This window comes from Podarcis muralis, chromosome 10, assembly GCF_964188315.1.
Source record: "Podarcis muralis chromosome 10, rPodMur119.hap1.1, whole genome shotgun sequence".
NCBI lineage: Eukaryota > Metazoa > Chordata > Lepidosauria > Squamata > Lacertidae > Podarcis > Podarcis muralis.
In genome coordinates, this window is record NC_135664.1 from 34,644,240 (window position 1) to 34,657,190 (window position 12,951).

Sequence of the window (12,951 nt, forward strand, 5' to 3'; positions counted from 1 at the left end):
TCGCCACAACTTTCGTGGTATTGGTGGGTAGGTTAGGCATTGGAATAATGTGTTGTGGTGTCAAAGGGCTAGGTGTGGCCATTGCCTATGCCTTCAATTTTTGGGTATTCCATTAAAGGAATCTGGCGGTCGTGTATTCTGTCTGATGCCTGCTTGGCGGGAGGCCATGGCACGACCCTCGGTGACATCAGGGGAGAGCCTATAGTTGAATAAACCCACCTTGTTTCTGACTCACCCCTCTCTGAGGGGGTGGAGTCAGCTGACGTAATCCAATGCCTAAGCCAATACCTTTTCACTTGCTGTAATCAATAAAGTTGTGGCCTTTTCTTGCCCATTAACCTTATATCACGTGTCCTTGTGCTTCATTCCACTGCACGGGGTACGGGTCCTCGAACCACAATTGTACCTACCATTGCACTCACCTTGGGAGAGCATTTGGCGGTGTAGAGAGAGGGTGTTTTGACTAAACATGATTTTGGCTTTATGCACCATCCCCAGAATACAACCCCAGCACAAGTTGAGAGTCAGTTGTATTTCTAGCTGTTTGGACAGTTTGGCCAACTTTACAAATTCACCTGGTGCAACCTTCCTCTGGTAAAATCTATATACAGGACAGCGTCTTAGAACAACTCCGCACCTGGCTTACTACTGCTGATCTTTATTGGATAAGCATAACAACACACTTGAGTATTACATTATGAGCTTCAGTTTCCTCTCTGTTATTTATTGTCTGGTCTTATACCTCACACTGCCCTCATCAAATCACTATCGCCCCACTCCTCAACTGTCAAAACCTAGTTAACACCCATATGAATGGAACCTCAATCATTCTGCTGTCACCTAGATCAATCAGACTGGATTTACCTGATCCTGGCCCCACTTAATAAAATCTTGGAAGCAATAGGTCTCTTATCTCCTCTGCCAGAATCTGTCACCAAGATCTACTGTTACACAGGCTTACAACATTGTAACAGTACAAGCCCTCAAATCAGTTACAAACTATTTTCATTTCAAAACATGAACATAAACAAACATATATACAGCTTTTCTCCACAGTGCTCAAGACACAGTGATTCCTGACCAGGCTGAATCCTTTATAAAGCCCTTGAGTTAACTGAGGAAAAGAACCGTGACCAAAGAGAAGACTTCAGCCGAAGACCTCTGTAAAGCCTGAGTTAGCTAGAGAGAAAAAAAGATAAGGGTAATTGGCTACTGGCTTAGAATACAGAAGAGAACCAGGACAAGAAAAGAGATACCTCTTTAAAGCTAATATCTTTTAAATCTAGCATCTGGCCTACAAATAATCTGGTTATATAATACTATAAACAAGTTTTAATAAGTAATTGCTTGACTTTTAAAATTAAGTCTGCGGCCTTTTCATCCCATGACTAAATCCAGTATTGTGTGTTATATGAATAGGAACTTTTTAATAATTTAATGGTGGCAGCCAGTGTTTTTATTTTTTTCAGGGGGTACTCGAGGGTATGTAGTACTGGCACCTCTTTTGTTGTTGTTGTTAAAAAGTGTGGCACTTAGTATAACAACTTCATGGTGAGTACCGGCACGTTTTCCTAGAAAAAAATCAGTGGTGGCAGCATAAATAAAAGGAATAAGATAAGCAGGTACATTCCGTTTATATGTAAAAGCAGTAGCGATTCTAGCTGGCATTCTGCTCTTAATTGCTGTTTCCACTTTAGCTGGGTGGGGTAGTATGTATCCTTTTTATGTTATTGCAGGATGAGCACTTTAAGTCAATAACATTTTGATTTATTTTAATTTGGAATTATATGCTTTTTGAAAGAAATTGTAAGTTGCTATGAGACAAGTTTTTTGTAGCAAGCAGCAAATAAATATTAATAATCGGGGCTTTTTCTGTGAAAGCACTCACTGGTACAAAGTACCAGCTCCTCCTTTTTTAATGGAAAACATAATAATAGTAATAGTAATAATAGTAAAAAGGTGGGATTTTATGCCTAGATGTTTTGATATAGTTAAAAAACAAAAGCCATCCTTCCATGAAGGCACATGGTATGGGATATACAAACCTTGAACATTCCGTATAATAATATTGTCTTCACCTTCTTGTTTGATAGCATGTTCCTCATTTTCCACATCAAACTTCCTATAATATATTAATTCATTAGAACCACGCTACACATAACAGAAGTTAACTTTCATAGATCTATTCAAATTATCACCTACAAGTATGCTAGGAAAAGGCAGTTATTTGTAATTTATAAAATGCTTTATAGTAACTGATCAAAATTCAGTATTTCTTGAAACCAATTTATTCAAGTGCCATGAAGCACCCTTTCTTAGGTTGGCAAACCAGCCAAAGCTAGTGTAAGTGCTCTTAGTTACCTACACAACCTGGTCAACCAGAGCTTGATTCTTCAGAGGGAGTTCAACCCAATTCAAAATAAGTTGCATATTTCCACCCAGTTTAGAAGATTATCCAACCACCACCCATCTTGTCATTTTAGCATCTTTACAATCCTTGCTTCTAATTACTACCTCTCTTCTAATTTGTCTTGCAAAAGAGTTCTTTCCCTCACTCACCTCCAAAAAATGCCACTATTATTTTACTGATGATTTCTAAACCTTAGGCCTGCTATGCTATCAAGGAAGTCCTAGAAGTACAGATCAAGGATTAAAGGAATGCAAGTGGCATTTGTGGCAGCAGAAACCCTGGGTGGATCTACACTCGTGGTTTATAACATTAATAATGTGTTATTAAAATGTGACACCAGAGGGCACTGCAGAGCAACGAGCCACCAGCCATAGGGAAACAGTATGTTAAAGGTAAAGTGATGTTTTATAACAATGTATCTACTATTGTTACAGTAATGTTTAAAAGATCAATGTAGATCCAGCCCCTAATATTTTCTCCGTTTTTGTTCTGCTCCCTACTTCAGGGTTCCCTTTATCTTCAACAGAATAACTGATGATTAATTCCCACCTTTTGAGGATATAATGCATTGCTTTTTTTTTACAGAAAGTGTTGTTTTTTTAAAAAAAAAAATGGATATGCTACAGCTGCAGTTTGAAGAGAAATTTGTGCTGTTTCTTTTCTCTTGCAGGGTCCAAGCAGCTAAAGGAGGGGAATGGCCTGAGGAGAAAGTATTAAGGAGCCCCTCACCACCCACAACACTAGATTCCCCCTTCAGATAAAATTTCACAGTTGCAATTTCTGAAAGAAAACATAATAATGTATTAGTGTAACATAGTGCTGCCTGTATGTTTCCTCCATTTATCTGGAGCTTCATAAAGGGAAGGATTATGCCCCTCCCACTTCCCCATCTTAGTAATTTCAGCTTCACAGTATCTGTCTAATCAGATATAACACTCGTGCCCATTGAGATCCAGCAAAAACCCCAAATCTCCCAAGTCAACATAAACCTTTGTTTGTGAACATATTTTCAAAACAAGAAATAAAATCTGACCCCTGAGGCTAAATTCACTTACTTTAGAAAAGCTCTAGCAGTTTCATCAATATTTGTGACACGGATTGTAAATACTGGTTTCTGTTTCATACTTTCTGGAAGGGCAGGGTGTTGCACACTCAAAAAAGTTAGGTCTGCTCCCTGTCGGCAATAAAAGTGATTTACAAGCATGCTCTATTATTTTTTCCTTACAATATTCCATAAAATATAACTCACTCATCACTACTATCTTCATAAAGATGAACAATTTCACATATGTTTGTCTTATGCAAGCACAGACACCATTTGGTTCCTATATTCAATCTTCTCCTTTCTTCTAAGCAGTTTATCTAATGTTCTCTAGCAATACTAGCAACAATAGCTACTATTCAGTTAGAACTCTCAATCTTCAGTTGTCCTTGCTCATTCTGCCAACCAGCCACCCACAAGCTCCATTCCACCCAAATACCTTGTCTATTCCCACAATGCCCCAAGTGCCTGCAGTAAGTTAGCTCTATTTCCTAACAATGCCCTCATTTAGTAACATGATTTTATCTGCTCCCTGCCTTTGTTGATTGCTCCCATTGTCATAGAACCTCTCTACTTGCATAGCCTGGAAAGGTTCTAGTCACTAGAACAATTACAAGTACAGTGACATGAACAAATGCATTCAAAGTGGTGCACTCAATTAAAGACATGTCTAGTTATGGGAATTGGATGAGGGAAGAGAAAAGCAGTATTTAGTGATTCATAGCAATATGAATTAAGAGTGTTCACCTGTTCAAGGTGATGTGCCCTCCGTGATGTGACATCTTTAACAGTGATTAGTTATGAAGAATATATCTAAACTTAATAGTTTCAATTGTTTATTTCCAAAATGTAATACTACAAAAGTCTCGTTCAATTCATGTACTGAGGAACAGAGGAGCAGCTAACAAAACTATCCTGACTGCTGTGATAGCCCAATGACCACGGAGGAAATACAGAGGAGCTTGCAATACCCTTTATCCAGCTAGAAACTTGTTACTAGAGACTCAATTGTGGCAGAATCAAAGACTGCTCCAAATAATATGCGTCACAGATTCTCAAAAGCCCAAGTTTGCTTTATCCCTCTGTTCACAAAATGATTGCAAAAACCTCACAATAGGAGTATTCTCTTTGTATTAACTGCCCGGTATAATTTGGCACCTCTTCAAATTAATTTACATATTTAGTTCACACCCAAGGTTCTGGACCATATAATAAAAAGTGAACACAATTCTTCTGTCACCTATTATTCAGCAATTAGTTGTTTTCCTTGAATGCTAAAAAGAATAGCAATATCTAAAACAATACACCTAAAAATGACAGATGTGGTGTCTTAAAATTTTGCAGTAAATCCTTTTAGATTCTAATAAATTATGATCAGTTTGCAAAAAGTGTGCCAGTGCATTTTGCAGTTAGTCAATAAAAGGAAATGCCCATTAAGAAACAAAGCTGTTGTAATTTGATTATAAAAGTTAGCAATTAATAACCCCTTCCTGACTGCTACTGATTGCCCTCTTGTGGGAAAAGTAAGACATGCAGTCTTATTCCACTAATACAGTACTATTGACAATTGATATACTGTATTCAACAGAACAATTCATAAAACCAAGATTTAGGCACAGAATGCAAATCCACTGACGTGTGACAAGTGGAGGGCCACACTCCCAAGTCCGCACTCTGGAAAGTGCCTACACAGATGCCTTTGTTAAAACTATCTTTATTATTAATGAGGGAAGGAATAGCTTTACCTTTCTTGTATGATGAACAGACACTGCACCACTTTTCCCCAGTCGAGTCCCTTATGGTAGTGTGGTGTTCCTGGCGTGGATAACCAGTCCTGTTCCCCAACACTGCTTCGTTCTGTCTCAATCCCCACAGCTGCTTGATCATTCTCCCCCCACCAGATGCTCACAACACTTTTTCCTTCCTCACTAGCCCTCCATTCCTTCTCTTCCTCTCCCTGGTCTAACAGTTCAAACAGTTACTTTCCCAATATTCTGATTCCTTTAGCAGCAGCTGCGAAGCTGGCCCAGGCTGCCGCAGCATCCCCCATTTCTCACATTAGTACTTATCCCTGTTTTTCCTAGGCAACTGGCCTTATGAAATATATTAAAACCAAAATAGGAACATTAAACTAACATCTCATCACAAAACTACACAAATATACATATATCATCTGCCACGTTACATACCCTTAATCTCCTGATTAAGTAGATTTTTACTGTTTACTTACATTTTTGCACTGAGGTGTTATGGAAGCCCCCACCTCCACCCATGAATTCAATAACAGACTTCAGATTATTCAGTTTGCAAATGTATGTCTCCTTTCTATAATACTCCCAGATTAACATTCTTCAAACCAACTTTGTAGTGGCACAGCTTTGTTCCAACTTAGAGAAATTTACTGTGCTTGTGGAACCAATATTTTATCCAAGCAACTTTGGATAAAATTCAATTCAATTCAATGCTGAGCAGTCTTCGTCCCTGCTTGCCAACTTGTGCCGCTATCTTCCAACCTCTGAGCCCAATCTTGCAAAACTTCCTGTGGTGCACATTCAGTCTTTCTCCAACCTGTCAAAACACCTCCCTGCAAATTTGGCAGATCCCATTGTGCCCACTAAATAACACCCCCCCCAAGCCGCCCCAATTTTGAGATGTTGTTCCTGGCTCATTTTTCCTTGGCCACAGAAATCAAGATAACTTAATTTGTCTAGTTTAGTACTGAGGAACTAGAGTAAAATATTATAAAAAGATCAAATCACCACGCCTAACAAATGCAGAACCACAAGCCCTTAGGTAAGCATTGTCATAGAGGTTCACCATACTTACAACATAGACATCACTTAGACAGTATTGCTTTCCTTTTCTCTGTCCACGCTGATGAGTATAAACTCCCTTCTTAATGAAAGGTAGAGCATTTGTTCTGTGCAAAATTAAAAAGCAAAACCAAACCTTTAAGTTCATTTCCTGAGCAGTAATGGTTTGATAAAATTCTGAAGTTATTCCTTGTTCTACATACCTATTTTTACCAAACTGCCGATATTCGTATACAGTTAGAGATTTGTCATATGCAAAGAAAAATCCAATCAGTTCTCGACAGGCATCGCGACCATTTCTATAATGGTAACAGAAGCTATCGTAAGTTTTTTTAAAAAATAGTGGAAACCCTATCAACCAAACAGACAAGAACTTGGCACATTAGGTACATCAACATCTACCATACGAATAATTTTCTAGATACAAAGTAAATGAACAAATGAATTACTTCCTATGCTTGCAGGCATACCCCTACCACTTACCTCCTCTAAGCAAATGAAAGAGTTTTGTCAACAATTTGGGGCTACATTCATAAAACTCTTATTTATGAATGGAGCTTTTCATTCCATTAAAATCTGCATACAGCAGCCCACTGTTTTCTTCATGTAATGTTAGATTAAGGCCACAGTACACAGGTTGTGCAATATTTTACACGTAGCTTTTTTAGTTTCTTATTATCCTGTCCTTCCTCCGAACTGCAGCTCAGGGTGGTTAACAACCAACAGATAAACAATCATACAAAGTAACACATAAGTCATCAGCAACAATTCAACAGTGAATAACCTCAGTAAAAAAGCGTCTAAAGATAATTACCCCATTATGCCAACACCAGGGCAGTGTGATATATATATATAGCCTTCTTGCAAAAAATAGTATTCCGTGCCTCCTCTCCTCTATCTACCACTGTCCAGATGCATATTGTCTCAAGTAAACAATTGAAACCTTACAAAGCACAATACTTAATATGTCAAACAATAATTTTTAACCAATCAGTAATGGTCTAGCTAAGCTAGCTGGATCCTCAGACAATAACAAAGCAGTAAAATAAAAACTAATAAAAACCACAAGAGACAGTATCATACCTGACCCTCTTCTCTTTCCTTTATCAATAGCAGAAGCAGTTTGATTTTACGCAGAGAGAGCGCACAAAGGAGCTAAACTATCACCATTTCCACAGTGGCTTACGGTGACTCCAATCTTACCCACTGTTTCTCAGTGATCAGATAATCTTCCAGTGACACCAAGGGCTGCCCTTCCTTCCAACCCTCCCAGCTCTTATACAGAAGGATTCCTCACCTAGTCTGCCACCCTGGGTTGCCTTTCTTCCAAGACTTCCTCAGGGAGAAACATGCAACATTCTTTCATTATCTTATTAGAAGCTACTGGAATAAGATATAGACATGAAAGGAGCATCCTCGGTTAAAACATGCTTGCGTTACAAAATACTTTAAAAGTTTTAGACATACCTTGATAGTATTCTACCATCAAAGCGTAATTTGTTGGAAAGCACATTTTCAGTTAATGCTGACCTAGTCCTTATTCTGTAAAAATAATTCACAGTATTAGTTAAGATCTACACAAGCAAAATTGAACATTCTTCATGCAAGCTACTTTTGAACCTAAAAATGCTCATGAATTACGAGGAGAACAAATCATGAAAGCAGGGGGCAAAGTCAACATGTGAATTCCAATTGCTAATAAACCAACAACAAATACAACAGGAAATATGTTCTCACTATTTATGCTATCAGTTCTCTTTTCACAGCTCTCTAGTGGAGATCCTTAATGATCTAAACTGCCCACTTCAGTTCAGCGTTACAATGATGTAGGTAACACTATTTATTTATCAAAATATTTATATCCCATTGTTCTGCAAAACACTTGAGGCAGCTTACAATTACGTAAATGGAAACTATGTAATAAATAAAAAAACCAATTGTAACATTGATTGATGTTCAACCAAGTCATACACAGGGTAGGCCCAATGAGTAGAGAGTGGAGCTGCACTGCTGGCCCTGGCATCAGGCACACAGCTGGCTCACCCCAAATGTTCAAGAGTTGGCATGGATGTCTGCACTAAAAAAGCCTAGGGATGAATAGCTGCTGCTTGTGCACAGGCTTCCATGCATTAGGCTTCCACATGGTTAGTAATCCCTATGTGTGAGCACACATACAGACTTCTTAAGTGCAGATAGGGCCCACAGTCACTGGGAGAGGAAGGGGGTGCGGTGGGTGCGGTCCGTCCCAGGTGTCATCCCTGAGGGGGGGGTGACATCGCCACACTCCCGCCCCCGGGACACTCACCCCGCCCCCATGCAGCTAGCCTGACCCCCAGGTGCACAGCATGTACACCGCTCTAGGTATTGGAGCAGCTAGCTCCACCTCTGCCCACTGCATGTAAGACACTGGTATTTCCATGATGCCTCCATGAGATTTACACAAGAAAGGGGCTACAATTTCCATTTTATCTCGATTATTGACATCTGGTAAGACACACTAAGCACTAGATAGGACAACTCTGGGGATGTTACCAAACTGGCTGCCGGCTATGAAACTGTAGTAAAATGTTATTATGCACCCTGCACTCTAAGGTCCCAGTATGGTTTTCATACTGAAACACAATTTAAAACAGTTTTTAAAAACTTAAAATAAAAAATACAATTAAAAATAAGGTGGGTCCTAAAAATATATATCTCATTTGCCAACGGGCAAGTCAAAGAGGCACATCTTCAGCATTCATCAAGGACCTCTGTGGAGCAGGAGTTCCACACAATTTAGGGACTGCCATAGAGCATGCCCTCTCCTGGGCTGCCACTCCTTAGCTTCTGAACAACCAAGAGGGCCCCCTCTGCTGATCTTAGCATCCTAGAGGGTCTGTAGGGAAAGAGGTGGTCTTTCAGATATTTGGGGGCTAAGTGGTTTATGGCTTTAAACACTAAAGTGAACACCTTGAATTGGACCTGCAGGTAAACTGGCAACTAATGCAGATATTTTAAAACTGGAGTTATAGTGATCCAAAGGGAACCACAGTTAGTAATCTTACTACTGTATACTGGACCAATTGAAGCTTCCAAGTCATCTTCAAGGGCAACCTAACATTGCAATAATCCCAGGAAAGACCCAGGGAAGAACAGTTACCACATGAGGTCCAACTGGCTGTACTCCAATTCAACAGCTTTGTTTACTAGAATGAAATCAACCAGAATACTGCGGTCTGGTTGGGACACCTAATAATGAGCAATATGTTTATGTTCATTAATTTCAATGGGTCTAGTCTTAGGAAAATTTAGTTGAATATCACCCTTATTCTCAATCTGTAGTACAATTGCTGGATTGGTCCCATTAAAATATATGGACATATAATATGTTCCTGTCAAAATATATTGATGAAATCTTTTAGGGTCCTGTCTCCAAAGCAGAGTTTTTGTAAGGAGCATAGTACAACTGATCAGTGATCTGTTTTGAATAATCTTATTTAAAAGTGTAATTAGAAATGATCATCCAAGGGTGTATATTGCATTTGTTGATCTTTCATCTGCTTAATTCCATTTGTGGAAAAAAGCTAGCTGTTACTTTGTTACAAAAAATAACTCATGTTTCTTATACCTGGGCTCTTTCAGATTTAATGATCCAGTTAAAACATCACAATAAGCCACAGTTTGTCTTAAACCATAACTGAATTGTGAATATGAAGAAAAAACAAAACATTTATTTCAAAGACAAAACAGGTCTGAGTGATTGGCTCTGTTTTAGATGAAACAAAGAAACACAGATACACTATCTTAGATCAACCAAAGCTTCATCTTGAAATAATTTTAAGGCTATATTCAGTAAGACAAGCAAACACAACAGCATATACTTACCTTGTTTCATGTAATGTTCTTTTTCGAAAGCGCAGAGGTGCTGTCCTTAATCCTGGAAGCATAAGATCCTTCTCATAAGTATCAGCATTCCCATTTTGTTCTGGATCACTTATCACAGCTCTAACAAACAAACAAACAAAAACCCAAAAAACCCACATGATTTCATGGAACTAGTTTTATAGAATTAAAATATAAAGTCAAATTCTTACACTGGAACTAGCTACTACATAGAAGACATCAAGAGACAGCCGCAGAATCTATGCATTCAAATTTATGCATACAATTTTAAAATAATGAATGTTTTATTTAATCACACAGTATAACTAAGTTAGCAATGCTTTCACCATTTAACCCTAATCACAACAAAAGATTTGGTCACAATTCTGTCACAGAGGCAGGATGCACTGGAAACAAGCACAGGGACTGATGAGCGGAGGGGGAAGTGGGAGAGAAAAAGGACAGGCACACCTGGTGTAGTCTACCTCCTCCCTAACCTCTTTCTCCCATCCTTCTTGCCACTCAGCTCACAGTGCCTCACAACATGATTCTCTTCTGGGTTCTTTTAAATACATGCAACTCCCCATTTACACAGGTGCTATGTTCCGAGGCACCTTGTGTTTAAGTGAAATCGCGTATATTGGGAACACCATTGCAAAACCCCCTAAACCTCTGGCAACCCTTGAAAAACACTTTTTAAAAAACCAAAAATCCACCAAACTCCACCACAATTGTTCCCTCCAAACATCCTTGCTTAAACTCCAACTCTTCACAGGCCTCAAAGGATTCTGGGATTTCACTTGCAAAGCTTCATGGGATTGCTAGACACTATTTTCACACCATTTTTGCCATTTACACACTCTTTTAAGGCTGGTTTTGCACTGTTTTGTGCCACTTACGGGTTTGTAGAAATGTGTGTGTGTGTGTGTGTGTGTGTGTGTGTGTGTGTGTGTGTGTGTGTGTGTGTGGTTGCACATGCCTAGAATATGTGTAAATGGGGAGTTGCCTGTCCTCCTTCCCTAACACCAGGAACAGGGATACTGTAGCTCCATGTGCAGGCCTGAGATGATGGATGTGAACAAGAAAGGAGTATTCTGTCAGCCACAAAGATGAAAAGTAAGGCGGAAGTCCTATCTTGTTCCACATTAGACCTTGCTTGCCAGATTCTTTTATATTTGTTCTACATCCTGTTCAGAGGTACTAGATAATGACCATTACATATTTACAAAATCAGTTTCAATAGATCTTATGCACAAATCAGTATACCTAAGATAATAATCTTATGGCGTAATCTTATATTTACTCAGCAGTATGCCAGTGAACATAAGGAGACCTTCTAAGTATGCATGCTTAATAAGAGTAGGTTAAGTTTATCATTATCAATATGTTTTTTGTTTTCATGTTTTATGATGCAAATTACTATGTGGATATAGGAAAGTTGGGTTATAGAATCAATAATAAACAGTGACATAATCCAATTGAATTTAGAAATTTCGGCTGCAATCCTGATCCCATTTACTTGGGAATAACCTCATTGAACTCAATACGACTTAATTCACAGTAGACATGGTTAGCATTGGAACCTTAGGCACTTTGAATTAATTTGCATCCATTTTTCTGGAAAAAAATACATATATACATTGTATTTATTATCTTTTATATACATCAACATTTATATATCAACATTTGTATTTATTATCTTACCTAGATAACTGATCTATCATTACTTGTTCCACTACAGTTTGTTTTTTTCTTTCTGCTGCTACATCCTCCTGCAAGCAAACATTAAAGAGAAAAATATATAATTACAGCAGTTAAGAAAATATTGTTAAAATGTTAGGATCATTTGGATCTCTTAAAAATTAACAGTGGATTTGGGTTGTAAAACTAGGACACACATAAAATGTCACCCACTAAAAAGCTTACACAGATTATTCATAAAATCAGTTATGGTTATTAGAGACACATTTTTATTCAACTAGATAAGAAAAGATAATTTGAGTGTCTGTCATATGTGCAAATTTCATTCTAACAGAAAGAAAAACTGTTTCCATTACTTCTGCTTCCATTCAGAGCATCACAGCATAATAGACTAGTTGAAGCTATGTGACTACAGTGATATGAATTAATTTTAATACGTTTTGTACACTGCTCAGAAATGAAACACAGTCAATCATATGAATCTTGGATCCTATGTCACTGAGATAAAGCTAAACCCAAGGTTTTGAGTAAGTAGGAAAGCCTCCTTATTTAAAAATGCTTGGAACAGAAACTAGTATATACAGAATTTTATAACAAGTTAACATTTCCCAGAAGACTTACAGCTTCCAATTTTCTTATGCTGTGCTGTAATGTGTAGGGTTTGCTTGTATAGCATTGCTGCAGAAGGGCCTTTTCATCAAAAACTGTCATCTCATCATATGTTTTGTTTTCAGGCTGTAAATCCTATGTGGGAATAAAACATGTTATCTAGATATTATCACTGATAATCAGTGGCCAAGGCTAGCACTCTTGTTGCATTTGATTTGTGTTCCTCACCATCCAGAATGTGCAAGAAACATTTGTAGGTTCTAACCTATGCTAGTGTCCTGCACATAACTCTATTTTTTTAACATCCCAGAATTATGAGCTGGTTTAAACTTGCACTGTTCACCTATATATATGCTGATAAATTGAAATGGTCTAGATTTTGAGCACCTGGTGATCCACCTATGAGAACTTATTTCTGCAGTGCTAATTCTGTTCTCTGAATCAAGGCAGTATGTTATATGAATCCTGCATGCATAAATTCTATATACCCCCAATGGTCTGAGCACAGTACTTTC

General features: G+C 38.2%; 1 protein-coding gene across 3 annotated transcripts in view; it reads right to left on the reverse strand.

The window, feature by feature from the left end:
• Nucleotides 1-12,951, reverse strand: part of CAPS2 (calcyphosine 2) — a 29,859-nt gene that overhangs the window by 9,565 nt on the left and 7,343 nt on the right. For all 3 annotated transcript variants that reach the window (XM_028745704.2, XM_028745703.2, XM_077934731.1), the window contains 8 exons: nucleotides 12,449-12,571; nucleotides 11,831-11,898; nucleotides 10,130-10,249; nucleotides 7,733-7,807; nucleotides 6,469-6,564; nucleotides 6,279-6,372; nucleotides 3,466-3,584; nucleotides 2,046-2,122 (listed from right to left, as the gene is read on the reverse strand). In XM_028745704.2, coding sequence (XP_028601537.2) covers nucleotides 2,046-2,122; nucleotides 3,466-3,584; nucleotides 6,279-6,372; nucleotides 6,469-6,564; nucleotides 7,733-7,807; nucleotides 10,130-10,249; nucleotides 11,831-11,898; nucleotides 12,449-12,571 — 772 coding nt within the window. The remainder of the gene's footprint in view (nucleotides 1-2,045; nucleotides 2,123-3,465; nucleotides 3,585-6,278; nucleotides 6,373-6,468; nucleotides 6,565-7,732; nucleotides 7,808-10,129; nucleotides 10,250-11,830; nucleotides 11,899-12,448; nucleotides 12,572-12,951) is intronic.